The 27671-nt window shown below is 48.2% G+C and overlaps 1 protein-coding gene across 33 annotated transcripts in view; it reads right to left on the reverse strand.

The window, feature by feature from the left end:
- ZMYND8 (zinc finger MYND-type containing 8) overlaps window positions 1-27671 on the reverse strand; it is a 122711-nt gene that overhangs the window by 89713 nt on the left and 5327 nt on the right. For 29 of the 33 annotated variants that reach the window (XM_060397083.1, XM_042230233.1, XM_042230231.1 and 26 more), the window contains one exon: window positions 24050-24120. The exons of 1 other annotated variant lie outside the window; for it this stretch is intronic. In XM_060397083.1, coding sequence (XP_060253066.1) covers window positions 24050-24120 — 71 coding nt within the window. Of the gene's footprint in view, window positions 1-2994; window positions 15921-24049; window positions 24121-27671 lie in introns of all 33 variants that reach the window. 3 more of the 33 variants (XM_060397084.1, XM_060397080.1, XM_060397075.1) reach the window with 1 other exon arrangement.

Raw genomic sequence — 27671 nt, forward strand, 5'->3', positions numbered from 1 at the left:
ATTCTTTAATTATACATGAAAGAGCAGGATGGGGGAGTGGGCAGGATTCACTAGAAATGAATATACTCATAAGCCACTGAAAGTGGAGGAAACAGTTTTCCCCAAGGCCACCAGGAAATAAAAGGAAAGGAGGCTCTAACTCAGTGACAGGAGAGGGTCTGACCCAAGGCTGCCCACACCTAAGAGGATCCTCAACCTTCTAGTCTGAGCAAAACAGAAGAAAATCCCCAATTTTGTTCCCGGTTACACATACAGCAACTCACTCCAGAGTTAAGGTGAGTTCAGTGGCTGTATCCAAGGGGATACAAGAAATTTAATAGAATCCAAACAACAGACACATCTGTCAACAGCAGAGGCTCTCAGTGAAGCCTCTTAGGGAGAAAAACTGAGAAATGTCAGCTGGATTCAGTGTCCTTCTGAGATACGAGACAGCAGGCCGGCAGCATTCTGACTAACAGCCTACCCACTCCAGTGGAGGCTAGGCCTCTGCTGGTGATAGAATGGTGGGTGGGAACCTTGCTGTAGTCATGGTAACAAAGCTGCCTTGAAGACCTTTTCCAGAAAGCTGAGTCAAAGTTTTTTGGTTTTTTTTCTTTTCCCTTTTTGATGATTTAATTCTGACAGGGACACATTTCTAAATGCATTTCATGTATAAATTTGGAATGATGATGACACACAGCTACTGTGCACCGAATCCTCAGGGAAATGGTTCACCCTTGATCTGAGAGACCTTCCTGGCAAAGTGGCAGGACCTGGGATGCTACGGGGCTAGCCCACGCCCACTCCCCCAAAGTCAGACTGGTTCTGAAGGAGTTAACATGGGCAAGAGAGCAGAGCAGAGAAGGCCAGGAGCTGTGACTCAGGAAAACAGCTTGGCATGGAGCAGGAAGCAGAAGAATTTCCCCTCCTGTGACATTTCGCTGAAATCTTAATAATATGGCAAGTCTCCTGGGTATTAGGAGCCAGGCATGTAATGCCATCCTCCCCGAACCCATGTCTTGTGAAAGGCCGGAAATAATCCCACTCAGCCCTTCCCAGATGTCCCTGACACAAGGGATGCCCTCCTCCCAGATAACGCAGCCGCAGGTAGTTAACAGCTAAGCTGCGCTTGTATCGCAATGCACCAAGCCCTGTTCAAAATGCCTCTCGTGTCCTTCCCTCCAAGTCACTGGCCCAAGAGCACACAAGTGGCCAGGCTGGGATTCAAGCCCAGGCAGCAGAACTTCAAGGCCCATGGGTTGGGCCTCACCCCAGGGAGAGGCTTGCCTCAGCTCTGCTGCCCGAAGGCTTCCTAATTCAGGGTCTTTGTGTTCAACAGCACACACTCCTTTGGCTCCAATCACGCAGAATGCGGGGGTTGGGGTGCTCCAGGAACCAGGAGGAAGATGGAAAATTGTGACCGTGTCACTTGCAACGATGCATGATATTGAAGCACATCCCGACTCCCAACCCTCACAGGTGGCACCACAGCCTGGCTGGCATCACAAAACAGGCTGGTGGGGAGCGGCGCTCCACAGCCATCTCCCTTCCCCCAACACTCCTCCCCAGTGTCCATCCATCCAGGCACCCCTGCCCCCACCCACATCCGGCACCTGAGTCACACAACCCCCCACCCCCGCCGCCCTTCTCCAGAGTCCAGGAAATGACACACCAATTACAGGGAATTGTCTCCTCCAGAGAGGGAAGGGGCCCCAGCTGAAGGCAGGGCGCCTCCTGGGGAGGACCAGCCCAGCAGTGTGTTTTTATGGGTGTTAAATTTCCCTGATGCTGTCAATGGCGAGGTGGCCAGGGAGGGGCTGAATGAAACAGGCCCAGACCAGCGCCGAAGGCCACAGAGGTGGGGTGACCCACCATCAGCTGGCTGGAGATGAACAGTCTCAGGCAAACCTGGACAACCTGGTCCCCCTACACTGAAGTCAGGCCGGGCGGCAAGGACACAGGGCAGTCGGGACACGCGAGAGGGCAGTGTGGCTCTAAGCAAGTTCCTTAACCTCTCTGTGCCGCCACGCTTCCTTCCGGCCGATGGAGATGGCGGTACCCCACGGAGTAATCCACAGATTAAACAGAGTTAATTCATGAGATGCTCTTGGTAAGACAGAGAGGAAGTACTGGATAAACAGTAGCTAGTTCTTTTAAAAAGCAACACACATCCCCCTTCTTCCCCATCTTCCTCCTCCTCCATCCTTCTCCAAAAACAGAGTCGATTTCTTCGAGAAAGCGTGTTAAATCAAGGCCACAAATTCTGTTACGGAAATACCAGCCTATATGAAGTGGAGATGAGAAGGACCCCAGGACGTGATGTCTTCACGTCCATCAGATCGTGCAGAGACCAGGTTTCCGCCTGCCACCGAGAAGGCAGGGGCAGGGGCAGACCGGAGGCCTGCGGAGGCTCAAGCACGAAAGCAGGCGCCATAGCTGCCAGCCTTCAGCACGGCCTCCTTCAGCGTGACCACACGCCGCTCTTTCCCGGGAGCAGCAGAGCCCAGCACGGCTCATCCTTTCCGAGCCTTTCCCAAAGACGCAGAGCAGGTACCCTAACAGACCTCCCTCCCCAGGAATCCTTCCGGCCCTCTCCAGCCAGTCATTACATCATAATGAAACAAAAGCCCGGAATTTCCTCCAAGCCCGGAGCAAAAAGGAGAGGAATCTAGAGCGAAGTGTGGGGGCGGGGAGGGGACCAGGTCCCGGCCACGAGGAACACGTGAGTGACCGGAACGCTCAGGTGAACAGTCTTCGGACCGGGGACCCACCAAAGCTGGAAGACACGGCTGCGACCTGGGCCTCCCAGGGAAAGGCCGCCCTGGCCTAAGCCGGGCTCCTTTAAAGGTCTCCCGCATGTGACTGTGAACTTCCAGATCAGGGAAAGAAGGGCTGGAATGCAGATGAGGAAACGGGTCGTTCTCAACTTGGGGGACACGTCACTGGACCAGAATCTGGGTACCTCTGAGATCCAAGCGAGCGAGGGGCAGGTAACCCTGCCAACGGGGCACTTACCTGCCATTGAGAAAGCTCTGCCGTTCGGAGGGCCTAGCCTCTCTTTAAAAGAGAACAGAGGCTCACACACGGCACACATTCCTGCTTCCGGATGCTCAGCGGCCTCTCCCAGGGGGAGGAGGAAGCGGCAGAGCCGGCAGGCTAAGAGTCACCGCTTCCCAGGCCGGCCGGCGGGGCCGGGACAGCCTCGCCTCCCTGCAATCAGGCAGCCCGAGGCCCACGACAGGCCTCCGTGTCCCCCAGGCTTGCAGACTCTCATTTATCACCCTTGGCAGACAGCGGCTCGGCTGAGCTGAAAATCTTCAGTGCCAGCACCAGAGAGCCATTTATTTCACTGATGTGAATAAACACAACAAATTGCATGGTTCTACTTGGCCCGACTGAGAATATCAGAAGGGAGGGTGGGGGTGGGGGTGGGGAATGAAAGTTGGGGTAGCTTGCATTTTGAAGGTGGTTTCTTTTTTCCCAATAATTGTTTCCAATTTAGTTCTAATGCGCCTCTCCCAGAAATGAGAAAACCATCTTCCCACTGCAGACTCAGTCTCCCTCTCCCCCAACCCTCCTCCCTTTCCACCTCCCTCTCTCCTCTCTCCTCTCTCCCCCCCCCAATAATGCAGAAGTGATGATTAATGGGCACATTCATATGTAAAAGATGAACTTCCAAACTCTCCCGGCCGGAGGAGAGATGGCTTCCACCAAGGGAAGGAGAAGAGGCTGATTTGCAAAGGTTTAGCCTTCAACATCTAGAGGCAATGGCAACCAAGTAGCCCTTCCTCCTTCCCCCGGCCCCCCTCCCCCAACCCCAGCTGGGATGAAGCCTCTGGAAAAAACGACAACATCTCAACAGGAATTTCCTGGTTCCAGAATGCCAAGCTCTTTCAGGCTTTACCGAGCGGAGGGAAGGCAGGGCCCAACTCCCTAAGAAAAAAATCACTCACTGTGCCCCACCCACCCCCCTCAGCAGGTCTAGGCCCAGAAGGCTGGCAATCCAACGCGTGTACATAGATGAGGACTTTAAAGACCCGCCAGACTGCCACAAAGAAAATGTGGAGGAACCAGTTGCCCTCGGCCTTTACAGCGCAGCTGGCAGAGGAGCAAGGTCGCAGGAGGAGCTGGTCCCAACGCCCCAAGCCCGTGTGCATTATTTATCCGGGCGGCAGGGACTCTGCTCAGGTTCTGGAAAGCTCAGGCACTGATGGGTGGCTTTCAAACTGCAATGAGGAATTGCAGCATCAGAAGGCCAGTTCCGAAACAAAAAGACTGCTAGCCGCCAGCTGAAGTAGCAAAGTGGGCTGGAGAAGAAAGGGGGGATGATAGAGGCCACAGGGAAGAGGGTCGGCAGATGAGGGAAGAGGTGCTGCCCCCGGTGGTAACCAGGCAACGTTCCCCACCCACCCTGGGCGGGGTCTGTCTTCTCCGTAAGTCCCCTTAATGAAGACAAAGAAAATTCTCTAGAAGACACCAGAGAAGAAGGGACAGGCCCTCTAGTCACCTCATTGCCTTTTTTTTTTTTTTTTGGAAGAAGCAAAGATGTTAGGCCCAGAATGTCACTCAAATTACCCCGGTCAAAAGGACTCCCTAAGATCACCCGGATATGGAGGCCCCCAGGCTTAAGCGTGTACAGAAGCATGGATTAGCAAAGCCACTACAACACGCCTTAAGAGGAAAGTCAAAGATGGGCAGTAACTCCAATGTCATCCATAGGGGCCTGACGTGCCGTCAAAAAATGAAACAGGGAAGGACGCACGTCTTTATGTACTGGCGTGGGGCAAAATCCAAATGAAAGAAGGCCAGAAATAGAACCTGGGTGAAAGATATAGGAGCTGCGTGGGCTCTGGGTTTGCAAAGGCCTGGAGGAACACCCAGGAAAATCAGCCAGCGCGGAACTCCTCTTTGAATGCTTTCTGAGCCCAGTCACGTATTTAACTATTTAAGGTATTTTTAAATGTCCATGGGAAGAAACGGATGATAACGACAAGATTTATGGGGCTCCCAGTACATGCCAGGGACCACGTCTGCACCCCACCCCACCCCCTGCACACAAGAGGAATTCAGAACATCTCCCACACCCCCACCACCCTCTCCCTACCCTGGCGTTAATGAGGAGCTGCTCTTAAGGGGCTCAGGTGTCTGAAACAGTGAAAAACTGGTTCTCAGCCTGTTCCCCTCAGGGGACACTTGGCAATGTCTGGAGACATTTCTGGCTGTCAAAACCAGGCAAAGAGAGGGGGGCTGCTACCTGGACTCTGAGTCCAGCGGTGCTGCTCAACACCCCACCGTGCTCAGGTCAACTCCCATCCCAGTGAATGATCAGGGACAGGACATGTCAAAAGCACCCGATGATGAGAAAAACCCTGGCGGTAAAGAGACTTCCAGGGAGCTGCCAGGCAGGTCTAACTTTGTGTCAATACACCACCCACGAAGGTTTCTGCAGCCATTAAGAAGGAAAACGATGCCTTATGTTTCACCTGGCGGCCCTGACTTCAGATTTCAAAGAGAAGAAAACAATGGGATCAGTCAGTCAACAAATAGTCACTGAGAAACTCCTAGACATCTGGGCTCCCTGAGAAACCACCCAGGGAAGGGCCCTGCCCCGCTGGGAGGACGGCCAGAGAAAAACAGTAGGAACAGCTCCCATCCGTGGACCGTGTCTGTCACCTGTTCTGGACACAAGTGCGAACGGACTGCCTCCCCACTGCAGCTCTACGAGGCAGTGGGGCCGGAGGCTCCCCCAGTTTTACTGATGAGGAAACTGAGGCCCGGAGAAAAGCAAGCCCATGAGGAAGTGACTAGTAAATAATGGATACAGAATATATTCCACCTAGAAATACTGAATGGGAAACTGATTACAGATGGACCAAAAGCTGAGCAGGACAAATCCCGGGAATTTGTGAATAACACACTGGGGAGAGAGTATAACCAGGAAAGATCTCTGCACTTTTCTTTCTCAAACTTGGCTTGTGTGAGTCACAGCTGATATTTATTAAGAAGCTACTTTACAAATCCTCCCCCAAATCACATGACGTAATAAGGATGGTTTTTGTTTGGGTTTTCTGCTTTGGTTCTTGGCCGTATCACACGGAATTTGGAACTTCCCCGACCAGGGATCAAACCTGTGCCCTGCAGTTAAAGCACAGAATCTTAAACCAACGGACCACCAGGGAAGTCCAACGATGATGTTTTTGTACCCATTTCATCGGTGAGAGGTGAAATCACCTGGTGGCCAAAGCAGCAGGCTGGGGCTCCATCATAGCTGGGTCCCACTCCAAAGACAACACCCCCTCCCCCAAATCAGTCAGCTGACTGTCCTGAGGTCCAGGGTGCCACCTTGTAATTCTCCATCACTACAGGCATGTTTACCAGGGGGGCTTCCCTGGTAGCTCAGCTGGTAAAAGAATCCACCTGCAATGCAAGAGACCCTAGTTCAATTTCTGGGTCAGAAAGATCCCCTCGAGAAGGGAATGGTTACCCACTCCAGTATTCTGGCCTGGAAATTCCATGGACTGTATAGTCCACGGGATCACAAAGAGTCAGACACGCCTGAGTGACTTTCACACTCAAGGGCATGTTTGGTGCCAGCCAACATCAACACAACACTGTTGTTCAGCACGTGGACTTTGGAGCCATACCACCAGTTCTAAATCCTAACCCTGCCACCAAGTCCTTTGGCAAGTGACTTAACCTCTGTGCCTAGTCAACCCAGCTGTTAACTGTTAAAGACTCTTCCTTCAAGGACTGTTAGGAATAAAAGAGGTACTGTGAGCACAGTGAACAGCTCAAAACACCACCAGTTATTACTGGTAGGTAACCTCGGGCCAGGGCAAAGACACGAACCCAGAAATCTCAAACCAGTTTCCCCAAATCATTTTGCCTCTTCACCTTGATTTGCCCCCCAATGAGCCCTTCCCAGCCTGTTCCTGAAAAGGTTCACTGATGGGAAATACCAGACTTTCATAGTAAGTCCTCCCAGGCTGGCACAAGTTCAACCAAGCCAGCTTCAAATCCCCTCAGGGCTCAGGATTTCCTCCCAGATCAAAGAAGAAGCACCAGGTTGGTGGCCCACAGACCCAGCCCCGCTGTGACCTTCCACCCTAGGAGGCCTCCTAACGCCCTCTCCTCCCTACTCAAGTGAGACTCAGGAAGCCTGGGAGAGCGCTGGCCTCAGAATCCTAGTAATCCACAACATGCGTGAAGAATGCCAGACCTGGCAGGGTCAGGATGGAGGCATGAAGTGCCTACGTGGTATCTGGCACGCAGCAAGTGCTCTGCAGAGAGCTGTTCCTCCCCTGCCCACCATCCTCCTGCCTGTTCCCCTTTGGCCCGCCCTTCACAGTGGCCACCATCTTGATCCCAGCCCTGGAACTATTCACTTGCCCTTGCCAGCAGCCTTCTTCAAACCTAAAGGAAATAAGCCGTCCCCTACTTAAAACCCACTGCCAAGGGGCTTACTGCAGGCGCCCACCATGCCCGCAGGGATCTGGCCATGCCCATCTTTTATCCACCTTTCTTTTACTCAACCCTAACCACAAACAGCTTCTTTTGTGGCACATCCCCAAAGAATCCACCTGCAATGCAGGAGACCTATGTTCCCTGGGTTGGGAAAATCCCCTGGAGGAGGGAAAGGCTACCCCCACTCCAGAATTCTGGCCTGGAGGGTCGCAAAGAGTCGGACATGACTGAGCGACTTTCACTTTTAAACACAAACAGCCCCAAAGGAGCCAATCTCATTTGTCCTGGCTGATTCTTCCACCTGGCACCTTCTATGCCCAATCTTCCCATAGTGGGCAACTTCTACTTTTGGCTTCAATAGTCACCTCCCCAGAGAAGCCTTCCTTTACCAACCCAGTCTCCGTCGCTGATTCTACCATCTTAAAGTGGTTTCTGCCCCCACACCCCGCCCCTTCATTGAAGTCATCTCTAGCTGGAAATTATCGAAACATTCTCTTTTTTACTGATTCGCTAGCTTATTGTGTCTCCTCCAGAATGCGAACTCAATCTCAGTTTTTCTGTTTTTCTTTGCTGTAGCTCAGTGCCTGACACCCAGTGTGGCTCAGAGGCAGTCACCAAACACCCTGGACCAGCTAAATGAAGTGTGATCACAGCAAACTCTAGTTTTTCTTCCCAGGTCTAAGCATATGTCCCGGGAGACCAAGATGGCCAGAGGGTCTTGGTGAAGTGGGCAGGGAGGATTACACAAAAGGGAGCCTGGCCATTCCAGGGTCTGAAAGAAACTGAAGGAGGAAATTCCCTTTTCAACAGGTACTCGGCTATTCTCGCTTCTGGTCTAAAGAGCCCATTTTCCCCAAAGGAGGAGATTAAGTGAGGATTTATATCTTGAACGTGATGGGGCCTAGCAGCTAAATGCAATTACGGAGAAACCAAAGGCAGAAAATTCAGAAGAGTTTTCTCTGGCCACTCATTTCCTAACTCCCTCCATTCTTCTTGGGGAGAGCTATTGTTTCAGAAAGATTTAGTGTTAGAAAAGAAGAATGACTTTCTCCGGGGAAAACAAACTCCCAACTGGGAGACTCCCCACTGTGATGACCATTTCACCACACCTCTTCACCCAGATTCTTGGCCCTTTTTCTTATCAGACCTTTTTAAGGCCACCGAGGTTCTCTTTTCCACACCTCCCTGAAGGCTTGCCTGGACTGTCCAGCGCGGCCCTCCAAGACGAAAAAAGGGGCCCATCGCATGGGCACTCTTCCATGGGAAGCCAGCAAGATGGGCTCGGCCTCAGAAAGGGGAGAGTGAAAAATGGCTTCTCAAGTTCGTCTTCCCTCCATCCCACTCAACAGGCGTGCGACAAGAGAAATTAAATCTGCCCTCTTGTCTTCATCTCTGTTCCCCTGGGCTTCTCAGATAAAAGCATTTTCACCCAGCTTGAGGGGAGTCTCGATTGGAAAGATATTTGTCAAGTAACTCTCAGCAACTACTACCATGTCTGGTCTCAACCCAAGAAATAGCAGCCTGGTTTGAAAGATGGTCCCCGTGTTCCTGTGTGGGTATAGGCGGTTACTAGAGGCTGGTTAAGAAGGTGAAGGGCAAAAGCAGGTCAGTCTTACTAGGCACAGGGCCCAAGTGACAGCTGATGAGATGAGCCAGTGATCCAGAAGAGAAGCAATGGCCAGGAAATCATCTAAGGAAACTGACGGCCCTGCCTGGGTGGGAGATGGCCCCATGGAAGGATTCCGGACTGCATCCAGTCCACTCCTCACAGCTGTGTGATTCTTTAGTTGTTGGTATTTAAAAATTGGGAAAAACTGATCAAGAAATCCAGATTACTAGCTCCTCTTTAAAAAAAACAAAATTAAGATCCAGCCACAAAAAGTCCCCATTTCCACATGGTACGATCCTCCAGGCTGCTTCCCCTACCCTTAGGATGGAACATGAAATTCCCCATTTGCCAAGGTTTCCATCATTCTTAACTGTCAAGATAATTAATCGTAACCTTGAAAATCCCTTCAAGGCAGAGTAGAGCAGAGAAGGGCAAAGCAGGTAAATAGTAGGATAAGAGATAAAGGATGCTTTGCTAAAATGGCCAAGATCCAGACAACGCAAGCCCAACATGGTAAACGTTTGTTTTTATTTTCCTAACAGGAAGACAAAGGACAGATGAAAACATATCAAACTGTCAACTAAGTTACCGGGCAGAGGATTTCTGAGCTTTTTCTTTGTATACTTCAGCTTGTTGCCAGGAGATGAACTGACTTTACCATTTGAAAAGAAAATCCAGGGACTTGCCTGGAAGTGCAGTGGTTAAGACTCCACGTCTCCACTACAGTGGGTGCGGGTTCATCCCTGATCTGGGAATTAATATCCCACATGCTGCAAGGTGCACTCAAAAAAAAGATTAAAAAAAGAGAGAGAGAGAAAATCCAGGGCTTCCCTGGTAGTTCAGTGGTAAAGAATCCGCCTGCCATTGTGGGAGACACGGGTTCAGTCTCTCGGAGAGTCCCACAGGCCACGGAGCAGCTAAGCCCATGCACAACTATTAAGTCTGTGTTGTAGAGCCTGGGAGCTGCAACTACTGAAGTCTGTGCGTCTTTGAGCCCATGCTTCGCAACAAGAAAAGCCAGCACTCCACAGCGAGAGAGTAGCCCCTACTCTCTGCAACCAGAGAGAAGCCCGCGAGCAACAAAGGCCCAGCACAGCCAAAAGTAAATAAATAAAAATTACTTTTTTTAAAAAAAAGCAAAGAAAATCCAATCAACCATTTTATTCCCTTACATAGTTTCTATTTCTTGGAAGAGAGTCTTCATTCATAAAGCATTTATTGAGCAGCTACTACAAATCACTGGTTTAGTCACTAAGTCGTGTCCAACTCTTGCGACCCCATGGACTGTAGCCTGCCAGGCTCGTCTGTCTGTGGGATTCTCCAGGCAAGAATACTGGAGTGGGTTGCCATTTCCTTCTCCAGGGGATCTTCCCGACCCAGGAATCGAACCCAGGTCTCCTGCATTGCAGGCAGATTCTTTACCTGACTATGCCAAAGCCTTTGACTGTGTGGATCACAATAAACTGTGGCAAATTCTGAAAGAGATGGGAATACCAGACCACCTAACCTGCCTCTTGAGAAATTTGTATGCAGGTCAGGAAGCAACAGTTAGAACTGGACATGGAACAACAGACTGGTTCCAAATAGGAAAAGGGAGTGCGTCAAGGCTGTATATTGTCACCCTGCTTATTTAACTTATATGCAGAGTACATCATGAGAAACGCTGGACTGGAAGAAACACAAGCTGGAATCAAGATTGCCGGGAGAAATATCAATAACCTCAGATATGCAGATGACAACCACCCTTATGGCAGAAAGTGAAGAGGAGCTAAAAAGCCTCTTGATGAAAGTTAAAGAGGAGAGTGAAAAAGTTGGCTTAAAGCTCAACATTCAGAAAACGAAGATCATGGCATCTGGTCCCATCACTTCATGGGAAATAGATGGGGAAACAGTGGAAACGGTGGCAGACTTTATTTTGGGGGGCTCCCAAATCACTGCAGATGGTGACTGCAGCCATGAAATTAAAAGACGCTTTACTCCTTGGAAGAAAAGCTATGACCAACCTAGATAGCATATTCAAAAGCAGAGACATTACTCTGCCAACTAAGGTCCGTCTAGTCAAGGCTATGGTTTTTCCGGTGGTCATGTATGGATGTGAGAGTTGGACTGTGAAGAAGGCTGAGCACCGAAGAATTGATGCTTTTGAACCGTGCTGTTGGAAAAGACTCTTGAGAGTCCCTGGGACTGCAAGGAGATCCAACCAGTCCATTCTGAAGATCAACCCTGGAATTTCTTTGGAAGGAATGATGCTAAAGCTGAAACTCCAGTACTTTGGCCACCTCATGTGAAGAGTTGACTCACTGAAAAAGACTCTGATGCTGAGAGTAGGACACGACTGAGCGACTGAACTAACTGAACTGAGCCAAGAGGGAAGCCAGGACTAGAAATCGCTAGTTACACCTTAAAGAGATAAGAAGACCTGGTCCCTGTTATCAGTTCAGGAGGAGACACAAAGGGGAAAGAATGCAACAACAGAGGCTGAAGGCTGGGGAGAGGGTGGCCCAGCACATCCTGGATTCTTTTTCCCCCAGCCTGCACACCAAGATGCCAAAGAACCTGGCAGAAAGGCAGTTCAGAGGGGCCTGGATAACAAATACCAGTTGAGAAGATGGGAAGATAGCTGTGTTCTTTCTTTGCAGATCTTTAAAAAAAAAAAAAAAAGCCCAGGAGAATCTAATCAAGTGAAATTTAAGACACCGATAGAATTACTTTTTGAGCATGTTCTATGCTGGGCCAATCCATAGCTAGGTGTTTTCACCTACTACATCCAGCACGACGTGTTAATGTATTGAGAGTTGTGATGCAGTGCAGTCCAACAGGACTTTCTATGATGATGGCAACATTCCGTATCTGTGTTGTCTACATATCTGGACAGCCTCTAGCCACGTGTGGTTATTGGGCACTTGCAATGTGACTAGTCCAACTGAAAAAGGAATTTTTATTTCAATTAATATAAACTGAAACAGTCACAGAGTAGCTACCTAATCAGACAAGCCTCGATTTAGCAGCTCAACAGACAACAGACAAGGGAGGAAGTTCAGCAGGCAAGCAGGCCCCTTCAGAATCCTCCACCTGTGCCTAAGGGAAGAATCTGGTAGTAGCCTTCAGAGCAAAATGATTCGGGGGGCTAGAAATGTTTGTGGACTTGCCACCTTCAGCCTAGGTTGGAAATTTTTCAAACCTTCAGGATGTGTGAGAATGTCTGATCAGAGCGGATTACCAATTATTTCCTTTTCCTGGCCAATTTAGGGGACTTTTCGGGGTGATTTCTTTTTTCTTCACCATGCTTGCAGCTTGCAGGATCTTAGTTCCCTGACCTGGGATGGAACTTGTACCCTCGGGCAGTGAAACCATGAAGTCCTAACCACTTGACAGACTGCTAGGGAATTTCCCCAGGGAAGGTTCCACAAGAGGGGAGCCTGGGTCCCTGAGGACATGGAGAAGACAGGTCCTGGGGAGAGCAGCCTGGAAAGATGGACAAACCTATGACCCGGCGAGGAGCAGGAGGGAGCCGGTAGGCACTCAGGTCGGACAGGCTGAATAGAAGGGGCAGGTTCTGCAGGGACACTGACCAGAGCCCCAGAAAGCACAGATGGAGTAGGGCCTTGAATCTCAACTCAGGGCTGGGGTCATCTTCAGGAGCCACCAGCAACCCAAAGCAGGCAAGCAAGACAATCGCACTTGTGTTTGGAAAAGGGGCTGTTACAAGTGGGCTTAATACCTGGGGAAGGAAAGAAATCAAAGGGAAGGGGGCCATTTCAAAAAGCCCCATATCCCTGGGGGGGGAAAGACAGACAAGCCACCGATCACTTCAGAGAGAGAAGAAATTTGAGCTTAGGTAATTATTTCCAGGCAGAGAAGATGCTGGAAACAAAGCCATCCACTCTAGCTGAAAGGGTGCTTTTACTTCCTTCTCCAGGAGTTCTATCCACCTGGTAGGCAAAGTCAAGTCACGCTCATTCATTCAAGAGATATATTTATTGTGCTCCAACTGGAACAGGAACAAGTGGTGGTACAACGGGCACTGGGGAAAGCAAGCTACACGAAAACAAAAGGCAGGACCCAGCCCCACCTGGAGCCTGAGCATCCAGGGGAGGTAGGATGTTAGGAGGAAAAAAGAGAGCGGAGGACCTTCCTTCGGAGGATCTGAAAAGATCAGTGTGGTGGGAGTAGAGAGAAAGGGGCACACAGAGGCAGGAGGCTGGAAAAGCGGGCAAGGCTCACACACAAGGGTTTTAGGATTTTGCTCTTCATCCTAATACCAAGAAGTGAGCCCTTAAGACTTCAAAGCAGAAGGTGGTAGCTGAAAGAGAGGTTCCTTTTAGAAAGATCAGGAGGGTAGGGCAGCTAAGAGATGGGAGCCCAGTTAAAATAAAGGGACTTTTCTGGTGGTCCAGTGAGTGGCTAAGACGCCCCACTTCCAATGCATGAGGTGCAAGCTTGAGGGAACTAAGATCCCACATGCTGCTGGGTGAAGCCAAAAAAAAAGACTAGTATAGTTCACTGGTGATAACCTGAAGAAGAGTGATAGGTACAATGTATTATTGTAAGAAAGCAACAAAAAAAGGGCAAAAGGATAGAAGAATCGAGGCTCAGTCCCATATCCCTGGCCTAGCCAACTGGCAGAGTCCTGGCTTATTCACCATGGGGGAGAAGCAGGTATTTTGTTAGGGGAGCAGGAGGGAAGGCAGACAGTGAAATCAGTTTGGGACATGTTGAGTTTGAGATGCCCAGGACCAACAGGTCGGGCAGTCAGGTAGGCAGCTAGCCGTCTGCATCATAACTCAAGAAACATCTAGGCTGGAAGTAAGATATTCCTGAGTCATAAAGCCACAGATGTGGGCGAGATCACCCAGGGAAAGAACGTGCTGGGCAAGATGAGGAACCAAGCTCTCAGCGATGCCAACACTTAGCAGTGGGGAGAAGAGGAGGAGCCGGGGAAATTAGAGGAAAAGCACAAGAAGAGGCAGGTTCTAGGGGAATGATCAGCAGTGTCCACTGCCTCTGCTAGATCAGGGCACCAAGTGCTGACACCGCCCACTGGAGTCTACAGGAAGCCCGGCGGGAACTGCTAACAGGCAGCCTCTCGGTGGATGCCACCACGGAGCTGGCAGAACACAGCAGGAAGTAAGGAAACCAAGAGCTAAATACTGACGCTCCTTTTACCAAATTTGGCTATGGAGAGGCCCGAAAAAGGAGAAACACTAATAGGAAAGACGCAAGGTCAAGAAAGGAAATGTGGAAAAGACCTGCGCGTGTTCAAAAATCTGTACATTCCTCAAAAGGCTAAATACAGAGCTACCCTATGACCCCATAACCACACTCCGAGGTCCACATCCAAGAGAAATGAAAACATACACCCACATAAAAACTGGCCCACGAATGTCTACGGCACTGTTCTTCATGACAGCCAAAAAAAAAAAAAGAAACAACTCAAGTCCATCAACAGATAAATGGATAAATAAAACAAAATGTGACAATGGAATAATGCGATGGAACATTATTCAGACATAAAAAGGAATCGAGGAGTGGTGTGAGGGGACTTCCCTGGTGGTTCAGTGGCTGAGACTCTATGCGCCCAACACAAGGGGCCGGGGTACAATCCCTGGGTCAGGGAACCAGGTCCCACATGCTGCACCTAAGAAGTTGACGTGCCACAAAGTTGCTTGCCACAACTAAGACTCAGCACAGCCTTAAAATAAGCAAATAATTTTTTTTTAAGTGATATGTGCTACAACATGACTGACTAAGCATAAGAACATTAATCTACAAGGAAGAAGTCAGACATGAACGTTCACATACTAAATGAGTCCATCTATACGAAATGATCCAGGTAAGCAAATCCAGAGAGGAAGAAAGCAGGCTCGTGGTCACCACGGGCTGGGATAACTGGGCAATGAATGGGGTGTTACTGCTAAAGGGTTAGGGAGTTTTTACTGGGGTGATGAAAATGTTCCAAAATAAGACTGTGGTGATTCACTGAACGAAGCTTCCCTGGTAGCTCAGTGGTAAAAGAATCCACCTGCCAATGCAGGAAATGAGGGTCTGATCCCTGGGTCGGGAAGGTCCCCTGGAGTAGGAAATGGCAATGCACTCCAGTATTCCTGCCTGGGAAATCCCATGGACAGAGGAGCCTTGCGGGCCACAGTCCACTGGGTTGCAAAAGAGTTGGACACGACTGAAAGAATAAACAACGAGATGATCACTGAACAATTCTGTGACTGGATTAAAAACCATGTTGCTGGGAATTCCCTGGTGGTCCAGTGGTTAGGAAACGGTGTTTTCAGCACCAAAGGCACTGGTTCGATCCCTGGTCGGAGAACTAAGATCCCACACACTGCACAAATCGGCCAAACATAATAATAATACTTAAAAAATAAAAACCTTGTTACTGTTCCCTTTGAAATGCTCGATCTCTGGGTTCCAGGAAAGCTGAAGGTAAGACAGAATTGGGCAGGGGGGGGCACTCCCACTCACCCCAACTCTGAGATGTGGGCTTGCCAAGCTTGCTCCCCTCAAGTTAATCATCAAGGGGCCTCCACCAATGGAGCAAAGTGAAATAACTACTCTTTGAAACTTTCAAGCAAAAAAAAAAAAAAGCGCCAGGATCTCTAAAAGGCCTCAGACCTAGAATGTTAACTCCAGAGGCACTGGGAGAAGGAAAAAGGAGAGATGGTTCTTTTGAAACTAAGGTTGAAAATGGTTCATTGTCGATCACAGTCTTCTGGAACAACAGCAGTCACATAAACATGTAACGTAGGTCAGGCTTCAAAACTGGGGCAAACGCAGGGTTTTCCACGAGTGAACCATGAAGATAAATCGCACAGAAGGTGCTGACAGGATTCCACGGGCAGACTGCACCGAGGCTCTGCAGGCCAAGAGAAGGTAGAAGGTTTCTCATTCAGAAAGCCATATCCAAAAATTCTCAAGAGTTGCAGGAATATTTTAGACCTTGTTGGGAGAGGAACAATCTGGTAGTTATCTAACTCGCAAATCAATTCCTTCCACTGCACAGTATATGGATGACACTTCTCGGGCTGGAGGAAATGTGAAGAGCCAAAATTGAGTTAAAAATACTGATGCTCATTTTTGAGAAGAAATATTCTCAGCACTTCAGCCTCGCACTGTGATTTAATGGGTGTTTACGGTTATAGTTTCTTAAAGTTTCCTTGGGGAAAAAAAAAAAAAAAGAATGATACAAGGTCTCTGTCTGAGAGCCGTCCTCATAAACAGTCCCTTTGTGAAACAAGCTTAATTTACATACAACAGTGAGAACGAGGATCCTGTACTAATTAAGGTCGGGCTGGTTAGCAAATTGCTGTAATTGTATATTCTCCAGCTTCCTGTCTTGGAAAACATATTCATACCGAGGCAAATCTCAGCAAGAATGGTACTGTTCGAGATTTTAATATCTTGGGCTTCCGTTGCATCTGTGCAGGGTTTCCAAGTGGCTCGTTCCCTTGCGCGGGTGACATTACACAGACATTTTTTAAAAATGGTTTCAGCTTTGGCAGCCTGGCATCCGCACACCACAATCATTACTGCAAAATGTACACATCCCAGGATCAAGACACAGGCAGCCCAAACAGGAGAGCCTTTGTATGGAGCCGTGAGCGCCTAGCGTCCATCACTTTTCAGACTTTAAGTTCCTATCCTTGGAGGAGCCACACTCCTACGTCGTGTGGCTAAAATCCTACACTGAACTGTGCTGTGTCCAGTCTCCTGCAGAGAATGCAAACCCACAACTCTCCCACCACTTGTGACCCGGAGATGTGTTCTGTTGGGTTCATGCATGGTCTTTCAGAAACTGGGCTACATGGATCACGATTCTAAATCAGGCATTTTTACAGGAGGCGGGCGGGGAGGGGAATAAAATCCCAGCTGGTGACACCAAGTGAGACATATTCCTGTTCCTGCTTTGTTCAGCAATCAGAGGGAGGCACCCTACCCCTTTAGGACAGATGGTCTCCCACCCACCAAAGGCCCTGAAACCCTGGATACCAGCTACATTCACTGGTCCACCTGCTGGCCCCTGAGGACATCTCACCCAGGATCCTGGGGGCTCATGACCAAGGACAAAGGTTTAAGATCAAAGATAAAACCTAACCTCTCTTCTCTACTTGGCCACTTCATTAACCTCTCTGAGCTTCAGTTTCCTGGACTATAAAAAGGGAATAACAACACACCTGTAACACAGCATTATTAAGAGAATCAAACGAAGTAATTTACATCTAATACTTGACACCTAGTGAGTACTCAGGAAAACAGCAGCTAGGCAAACACACCGGGCACCTCTACGGCACTTCAGAGTTTTGCTCTAGCCTCTTTCAGCAGGTCATTACCCCTGGACACAAATGTCAACCTGACATCTTGAAAGTGCGAAAGCTTTGTCTCCTGAGAACTAAAATGCTCCAGTAAATGCCAGGGCTGGCGTTATGGCAATGACTGGCTTGGGAATTATTCAGTTAATAAGTGAGTATGTGTCAGGGGGAAGAGGGTGCACAAATTGAAATTCAGTTAGAGAATCCGAAAGGTCGTACAAACTACACAGGAACAGAATGAAAGAATTCTGAGCCAATTCCTCTTAGGACTTCTACGTTTCTCCAGTACAGCTCAGGGTCTCCTCTCCACCCACAAGGAGGGCATGATGCTGCCAGTTTCCCAAGATGCCTGGTGGTCCTCATCCTCCTTTGAGGAATTATCTCTTCCCCAGTGAGGGCAACCCTGGAGGGTCCAAGGGTCTAATACCAGCCCTTCCTCGGCCAAAGGGCAAAAAAAAGGCCCTAGGTAAGGGACTCTCCCTGGGGACTCTATCCTATCGATCTGAAGAGACTGTATATTTAGCCTCACTCCCCAAAACAGCACTGGGCCTCCAGCCACTCCACTGAGTCCATCCACCTCCCAGTCCATCCCTTCCCTGCTCCAAAGAACCCGACCTGGCTTCCGCCGCTCACAACAAAAGAACCCCAACCGGACGGTATCAGGCAGGGGCTGAAGCATGAATTTCCCAAACCGTAAGAAAAGCTGCTCACAACAAAAGAACCCCAATTGGACGGTATCGGGTAGGGGCTGAAGCATGAATTTCCCAAACCGTAAGAAAAGCAGGCTAGAGGAACAAGTATGTGTTCACGGAGCCCACAGCCTCACAACATGGATTTCGAATCATCGGGACTCAGAGAGAGAGAAGCCTTCACTCCCGCCTTTGCAAGGGGGTCACATTTGGACCAGGCTAACTTTAGCTCTCAGAGCCCCAGCAACCCAGTATCATAACTCCAGGCCTTTCTTTGCGTGTGCGGCGTCCTCACCTAACCCCAGAGGTTCTATCAGAAAGGTTCCCTAGACATAGAAGAAGCCAGTCAGTCACCTGGCCATCCGATGACTGGAAGCTCGGCTCCACACAAGGAAAGCCATCCAAGGCAGTCCCTGGGGAGAGCGGAAGGTCTCCCTCGAAACCAGGTACCCCTTCTCCTCCCGATTCCCCACCAGAACAGAGGCTCCAAAGGTCCTGAGAAAATCAGTCCAAATGTCTCAGAGGATAGGATGCCGGTCCTAAGCATACCCACTGGGCTACCCTATACAATTCTCTTTTTTTCAATTGAAGTACAATTTTTTATTGATTTATGTTATATTAAATTCAAGTATATAGCATTTCAATTCAGTATTTTTACAGATTATACCCCATTATGACAAAGTGACTGTAATTCCCTGTGCTGTGTGCATATCCTTATTGTTTATCTATTTCATAGGTAGTGGTTTATAGCTCTTAATCCCATACCCCTACGCTGCCCATATATATATTTATTCCACACATAAGTGAGAGCATACAGCGCTTGTCTTTGACTTATCTTGCTAAGACAAATATTGTCTGGGTCCATCCATGTTGCTGCAAAAGGCAGCATTTCATTCTTTTTTATAGCTGAGTAATATTCATTTGTATATACACATCTTCTTTATCTCTTCTGTTGATGGACACTTGGGTGGCTTCCATATCTCAGCTATTGTAAATAGCGCTGCTATGAATATCAGGGTGCATGCATCTTTTCAAATTACTTTTTCATATACATATGTTTACAGCCAGGAGTGGAACTGCTGTAACACGGCAGCTCTGTTTAGTTTCTTTGAGGAATCACCATACTGTCCTCCATAGCGGCCGTACCAATTTACCATCCCACCAATAACGCAGCAACGGTTTCCTTATCCCCGTATCACTGCCAGTTCTCATTATTTGTACTCTTTGATGATGGCCATTCCGAAAGGCATGAGGTGATCTGTTATTGCTAAAGTTTTGATTTGCATCTCTCTGACATTGGCGACGCTAGGCATCTTCCCACGTGCCCAAAGGCCATCTGTGTGTTTTCTTTGGGAAAACGTCTATTCAGGTCTTCAGCCCATTTTGTGATTGGGTTGTTTGTTTTCTGATATTGGGCTTTATAAACTGTTTATATGTTTTGGATCATACAATTCTTCATTAACGACCTCCATGCCCTCTTCCTGGAGACTGGGAGCAGGGAAAGAAGCACAACTTGCTGAGGAAGGCTTCCACCTGGTAGGCTTATCAACACAAGCGCACCCTCCTCAGCTGATTCTAATCGTGGTTAACACGTCCACGCGCTAGCCGTGTTCCTGGCACTGTTCTGGGCGCTCTGCACATAACGAGCAGCATACGGGGTCTAGTTCTCTGACCAGGGATTGAACCCAGGCCCCCTTCATTGGAAGCGTGGAGTCCTAGCCACTGGACCACCAGGGAACTCCCCATTTAAAATCCTAATCTGCACCATAACCCACTGTTCTTATCACCCCCCATGCACAAGGGGAAACTGAGCCATGAAGAACAGCCCAGCTAGGCACAGGGCAGCCAGAAGGCAAGCTCAGGGAGTCTGACACGAGAAGCAGGTTTTCTGAAACCTCCATGCCATCCTGCCTCTCAAACGGAAGGGAAAGGTTGACAGTGGTGGCGCAGGCCCTGGAGAGAGAAGGGGCCTGCAACACAGCATAGGAGACCATCAACAAACAAACAAATAGAAATATAATATCATGGACAAGGTCCATGAAGAGCTTCTGGAATGCCATGAATGTTCAGCTGTCTTGATCTGGGCCGTGGTTCCACAGGTGTACACACGTGTTAAAGTGCATCAAGCTGAATGCTGAACGTTCAGATTGTAAATGGGGAGTTCCCTGGTGGTCCAGTGGTAGGACTCCACGCTTCCAATGACGGGGGCCTAGGTTCAATCCCTGGTCAGAGAACTAGACCCCATATGCTGCAACTAAGAGTTCGCGTGTGTCCTACATGCTGCAACTAAGATCTGGTACAGCCAAATAATCAAACTCTTTTTCTTAACGATTTTAAATGTACCAGAACATGGTAAAGAATGGCAGATGGTATGAGCCACTTCTCACTGTGAGAGTGGGAGATCAGAGATTAAGTAAGGACAGAAAGCTAGAAGGATCCAGGTGGTAATGGATCAGAATCAGGGACAACTGTAGGAACTCAATCTAACTTAGATACAGACAGAAATACTTATAGAGGTGCCTACATGTAGGTTCCCATACACATATGTGTTTCTTCACTCTGTCAGCTGAAAGGACCTAGAAGCAAAGACCCCTCAGTAGCAATGAGGACATCCAGCACCCAGATCTTGGTTTCTAAAGCCATTCTCCAATAAATAACAGGGGGCCTTAGGGAAATGGCTAATTCTAGGCAGAAAATACATACAAGATGAGCCTATGTGGGGGTGGTGGTTTAGTCGCTAAGTCGTGTGCGACTCTTTGAGACCAGTCCTCTGTCCATGGGATTTCCCAGTCAAGAATACTGGGGTGGGTGGCCAATTCCTTCTCCAAGGGATCTTCCTGACCTGGGGATGGAACCTGCGGCTCCTGCGGCTCCTGTAGTGCAAGCAGCGTACTACTGTACGCTGAGCAACCAGGGAAGACCCAAACGAGCCTAAAGCATCCTAAGAAATGCCGAGAGCACTTCTGCAGTGGCAGAAAGTAACACAGTATTCAATCAATCAACCGATCAATCGACAATGATGTCAAAGGGACACAGGAGCCAACTGAAAATGCTCCCAGTGGCCAAAGCTAGAACAATTTGAGCAACAAAATAAGTAAGTAGTACCGAACTATAACCCAAAGTATAAAACAGTTTAGTCCCTGCTGATATAGATAAATGGCTGAACACATGAGGAAAACAAGACAAATCTCCCATACAGAAAAACACAAAATACTTTATATAGATATTCTGGCCTTCGGGAGATGGGACGTGGCTCCCCATTCTGTAAACGTGGGCTGAGCACTGTGACTTCCTTCCAAAAAGGAAGAGGAAAAACCTGACAAACATCCCCTTGGCCAAGTGATCAAGGTCAACAGCACCAGAGGTGAACTATATTCACAACACATACCCTTGATATGACGTGATGAAAACGGCACTTTAAAGCCTTCCTCTCAGAAACCCGTAATTCCAGTCTACTCCAGTCCAACCATGAGAAAATTATTATCCCCAAATGAGGCTCATCCTACAAAATACCGCCAAACTAGCAAAGCCATGAAAAACAAGGAAGATCTAACAAACGGTCACAGCCAAGAGGATTCTAAAGGAGACACGTTACTTAAATGCCATGTGGGATCCTGGGTGGGGTCTTGGAACAGACAAGGGATCTTAGTGGAAAAAACTAAGGAAATCTGAATGAAGCACACCAATTCATTAATTGTGACACATGGTCCAGACCAATATATGGTGTTAAAAAGAGAGGGGAAATGGTGTGTGTAACTATGTGTGTGTGGGGGCGGGGGCAGGAGGTAGTATAGGAACACTCTGCTTATCCAGAAACCTAAAAACTGCTCTAAAATGAGGTTTATTTTGAAAACCTATCAGAAAACGATGGAATGGCTCCGTGGGCTGGGTGGCCACCGAAGGCCTCCCTGAGGAGATGACGTCTGAGACGGCTCTGAGATGAGAAAACTAGGCAGCGGGACCCAGGGTGGCGTGCTCCCAGCAAAGGGCCCCCAGGGAGGAGGAGCGGGGAGCTCAAGTGAGGTCAGGTGCACAGAGCGTTACAGGTAAACAAAAGAGAAGGAAGCTGAAGGGCTCAGGCCAGGCAGGTCGGTCACAGTGACTACAAACTGGAGTCTGAGGGCGCTGGAAGGGCAGCGGAAGGACTCAGCAAGAGCAGACAGATCCCGTGAATGTGTTTTTCCAAAATCACCCGGCTGCTGGTGGGAGAGGATGGGGCGGGGCAGATAAGAAAGAGGGGCGGTGATGATCCCAGAGCAGTCACACCTCGGGCAGCCCAGACATAGGGTGAAGGGCCAGGAACGTCCAGAGGGTCGGCAAGAAGATGAGAAGTGGGGTCTCCACACACAGACGGACGGGCCTGAGCAGGCTGATAGTCCCCAGTTTGGACCGTTTTGGAGAATGACTGGGTTCCGGGCCCTTTCAGGCCCTGAAAGTTCAGGAAAGAAGCAGCTCCTTGGAATCAGAGCCTCGATTCGGTCCGATCCCATCCTACACTTACGACCTGGGAGACATTAGCACTCGGAGCCTCAGTTTCCTCATCTGAAAATGGGAACACGACTTCCCACATCCTCCCAGGTTAAGAAAAGGCTCCTGGACCCTCCAAGCACAGCCTACATAAATGCCGCCAGGACGGGTTACCTTTACAAGAGAAACCCAAGGTGGAAGGACTCTTGGAATCTAACCCAACAGCCCATTTTACAGATAAGAAAACTGAGCAGCGGAGCCAGAAGTGTCCGAGTGATGCGCAGATCAAGCACAAAGAGCCCGCCTCCAGCTCCTATTCTCTCGAGTTTCTTCTCCACAGTCAATTCTGACCACAAAGGGGAGCTGGGACCTGCTTCCTATCGGCAGCTGTCTCCGGACACCTTTTGTTCAGATTCCCCTGCGGCTCTGCTGCTGGTCTAGCCTGAGCTGGGTGGGGGCTGTGGGGGAGGGCAGCAGGCCTCAGACTGGGCCTTGTCTCCCTCCCAACATCCTCTTCCTGCTCCCCAGGCACTGACCACCCACCCGGGCAGCCCAGCCTGCCCACCTCTTTGAACCAGGCCCAGACCCTGTCAGGCTGGCCAGACCCAACAACAGCCACCACTAGCTGACCCTCATCATCGCCCAGAATGACAGGCTGTCTTATAAAAATCCTCAAAAAGCTCTGTTGTCTCAAACACCTTTATGGAACCACATTTTGTGAAGCTCTTAAGCTGGAAAGGACTCTTTCTGGCAGTCTGTACTCATCCTCTGTCTAGCCCTTCCTGCCACTCCCAGCACAGGTACCCAGAGACGTGGAAGGCATAACAACACCATGGTACAACCACTTAGTTTGAAGAGGAGCATTTTCATCAACCTTCTAAAAGCACCCCTAAGGCAACGTGGGTAAGTCTCATACAGACCAAACAAAAAGTTATCAATATCGCAATTAGAAGACCTTTGAGGCGCCCTAACACAGGATTCTGAACAGAAGCACACACCTGCGTTTACTCTGACTTGCAAAATTCTAACACTGGCCCCAGAATTCCAGGAGGTCCTAACATTTTCCTTTACTCACTAACCAAGACCACCGTTTTCCAGGAAGTGGATCACCTTCATTCCACCTTCATGATTCCAAAGAGACCTTTTATTAAAATTGGAAACCAAGAAGCGGCTGGAGATGCCAGTTGCTTCCAGAACATGCTTTATGTAATTGATTCCCAAAAGTCACCCTGCAGAGAGCTAGCCAGCCATCCTCAGTCATGACACACACCACATAAAACTGACTGTTGGGACAATTCCCAACAGGTCAGAACACCTAGCCAGACATGCAAGGGAAAGAAAATCAGGAGGAGATTTCTCTATAAATGAGGGTCATCCATCAAAGGCACCAACCTCTCAAAATGGGAGGAGTGTTGCAACCTCGGCTCGTAAGCCACACTTGACTGCTCTACAACAACAAGAAAAAGGAATTCCAATTTCCTCCTCTGCTCTGGAATAGATAATACAAGGTTTTTACTTACCTTTGGAGCGGGTGGAAATATCCATGCCCTCTACCACCTCCTGTTCTGTTTTTATTTCCTCTTCAGCCAAGCTGAAACAGAGCAAATTATGTTCACGTTTTAGGTAGACTGAGATCTTGCCCCATGGGGGCATTTATTCAGAAGTTCTAGCAACAAAGCCACCTTTTTAAGACAATCCCCCATCCTTAGAAGAGGCAGGGGGAAAGAAATCCACATCTGATTTCAAAGACGTGTTAAGATTCCTATAGGGTTTTTTTTAAAATACTAGTTTGTTCCTGAAGTCAAATGACTATTCCAGTTGTCATGCTATTGGGAGATTCAAAAGGCTTTTTTTTAATGAGACACACAGTTACAATCTACCGCCCTGGACCAATGAAAACCCAGCCTCTGAGTAAGTTAAGTTTCTTGTTAACACTGGGTTCAGGCTGGAGATGGTTTTCAGGGTACCTGGAGTTCTGATCTCTTTGAGTTCTGCAAGGCAAAGAGTATCTTTGCAGAACTCCCTGCTAAATCTTAAAATTCCCCGATGAGGCAGTGATGAGGCAGGAACATGAAAATACATACATTAAATCACAAAGTAGAAAAATATGCCTATGCTAGAAGCAAAAGGCCTGGCTTCAAAACATTCAAACCACCAGCATTTAGCCCAGGAATTAAGATTGGGGTCCCCACATTCCCAGCTCCTGGGATGTTTCGTCTCTGCAGCAAGCATGGCTTAGAGAAAGCATTCAGCACTCTTCTGAGCTGTGACTAATTATCTTCCCCCCCAACCCCCACTAAAGTGGAATGAGGGATTATTTAAAAGACAGGCTGAGAGTCGGGGGTTGGGACAAGAAGTAGGGAAAACCAGGCCCCTTCACCAGAATCTTCTCTCCCTCTCTTGGCTGGAACGCTCCCCAGCTGAACAAAGTGCAGGTCATTTCCATTTTTCCCATGATACACATACACTTCTCAGGCCAAGCCAGGAAGATCTGCTTTTAAAAGTGCCAACTATTTGAGATGTCGGAACTTTCCAAACATTCAGCTGACAACGAAGTGATAAGAATTTGAGCAATTATTCTAGATGCATTTTCATCGGACTGTGGTTCAACAAGAAGAAATGAGTGCCATCTCCAATTGAGACGGCTGAAATTTTCTGGAAGACTGAAGAGCCAGGACAGGAGGGAGGCTGGGTGAGGCAGGAAGAATCAGAATGTCCCGCCTGTGTTTCGTGGTCTGGGACAGTGATGAGACAAAAGAGAAGTCCCAAATGGCTTGGAACCTCAGGGTCAGGTGGAGATGCATTTAGGAAAGTTCTGTGTTTGATGAGACTAGATAGAAAAAGGAAGAGATGAGAGCTCAGGATTAAGTTAGAAGAACTTGGAGGCCTCCAACTTCACTGGTCTCAGCAAAGAGAAGAACGAGAAAGGTAGTCTGCTTTTAAACCAGAATATTAACACATTTAGGCCTCTGATATTGAACCCTGTTGACAATTTCACTCACAGTGCATCTGTAGGGAAAGCTTGGGACACAAACCACCAAAGAAACAACGGACATGTTGTCACAAGCGGTTTTTGTCAGAAGCCAGCGCCTCTGAAATTTAAACACGTCACTAACGTGCAATAATAGAACAGTGATTTGTGGCAGGTGATTTTAGCATGGGTACTTTTTCTTCCAACTTAAGGGACAAACATTCTCAACTTTGAAACATACCCCCTGCATGCAACACACCCAGACTGTCAAATGGATGCTGCCTATGGTTTCTTGCTTGGGGTGACTGGAAATAAATTTTAACAGAAAGCCCCAGGCAGTCCCTTCAGAGAGGGGGAAAATGGTCAGCTTCAAAAGCACAAAGAGCAACCTTGATCTTTCTAGCAACTAAAATTCTGTTCCCCTCTCTAGCACGAAGTATGTGAAATACTAAACTTCTTGAAACTGATCCCATATTTTGAGTGATGGAGGAAACGCTAATCTGGTATCCAACCAAAATGTTCGGTGGTGAAAAGAAACAATTATGCATTTACAGAGCCTACCCCGCCTCCCTGAACCCACTTGAAGGATTTCTGCAGTGATGAAAACATTCAAAGGTGTATTGATCACGGAGGAGGGTTGCATTCAAGAGAACAATTATTTGGCTTGTAACAGCCTAGAGGAGGCTGAATACTTCAGGGAGGAAAGCTGCTGAGAGGCTAAGAAAATGCAAACTAGCAAAGGGGTGGCTATTTGCTGCAGAGTTTAAGATAATCAATGCTGGAGCAGAAAAGAGGGAAAAGAAAGTTAAGCTGTTTTATCTTTCCAAGTATTACAAAGTGGGCACCATAATCTAAACCTAAATTCTAGCAACAGCACCACCAGCTTTAGTCAAGGATTTGAAGGACAACAATTTCAGAAAACCATCTTTTTCACAGATCAGCAAGCCATCCTTCCAAAGGGAACTCATACATGTACATGCATGCACGCGCGCACACACAAACACACACACACACACACAACTTGTATTTGACTAAAGGAAACTGCAATGTCTATGCATTTAAAGGGGAAAAAAAAAAAAATTCATTTACAAAAGCAAAGATCAGAATGCAAAATTAGTCATTTTGAATAGCCACATCTAAAGGGACTTCCTTTTTTCTACACCACTGATCTCTTTTTTTTTTTTTTTTTTTTTTGCTTTTTTGGTTTAGTGTTAAGTACTAGTATGTTGTTGGGTGGGGGAAAAATATGAATATTACATCAAAAGTGGTGGTGAGAAAAGATTTGTACCTGTCTGAATGCCCCACAGATCTCAGTCAGTTTAGGTTAAGAACTGTTCAGTCATTTGGAGGAAAACAAAAAAGCAGTCAAATAGGAAAAAGAGGCTATGTCTGGGGAAAAGACGTTGAACTCTTGTCATTAACACATTAAAGTCTTACAAAATACACAGCATTTTTCCTTCCATATCTGCTAGCTTCCAGCAACCCCGATTATTTAAATCCAAAACAATGGAACAAGCAGTCCTTGTTTCAAACTGACATTACTTTTTCTTTTTTTTTTTTAGGTCGGCTAGGGGCCCGCTAAGGAAAAGAGTAAAATTAGCTGAAAATCAAACAACAGCCTCTCACCCCAACAGGAAAATACCCCACCGACTAGTTGTATATACTGTATGCTCCCCACCACCATCCCCTCTTGCACTCACAGGTTCGCCTAAGTCACTTGCCCCTGGATTTCACACACTGATACATTTCAGGCAATTAAAGAAGAAATAACCAGCGCCTGCACAGACAACCAAGACCATCCCATCCCGCCCAGAAAGAATAAAAGATTTCTCCCCCAATGCCTGAACAAGAAAACCTCTGCTTACTTAACCTGCATGCACTGGAAAAGAGCAATTAAAAGTTGCAGATGAACTGCACCTCCAGAATGTTTTAAGCCTTCTGATTATTAATTCTGAAGACTCAAGGCTGGTCCGTAATTCCCAGGAATCCCATCCCCTCCACACTTCCAGTAAAGAGAGAGAAAAGAGAAAAATAGCTAGTTTGGATAGAAAACTGCCTGGAAACACAATGCCCAGATATTTCTTCTCCCCAAGTGCCCTTACTATTTGACTTTTAACCAAGAATATCTAACCCCTCTTAGAATATATAACCAGCATGCACAAGACTCTGGG

Source organism: Ovis aries, chromosome 13, assembly GCF_016772045.2.
Source record: "Ovis aries strain OAR_USU_Benz2616 breed Rambouillet chromosome 13, ARS-UI_Ramb_v3.0, whole genome shotgun sequence".
Classification (NCBI taxonomy): Eukaryota; Metazoa; Chordata; class Mammalia; order Artiodactyla; family Bovidae; genus Ovis; species Ovis aries.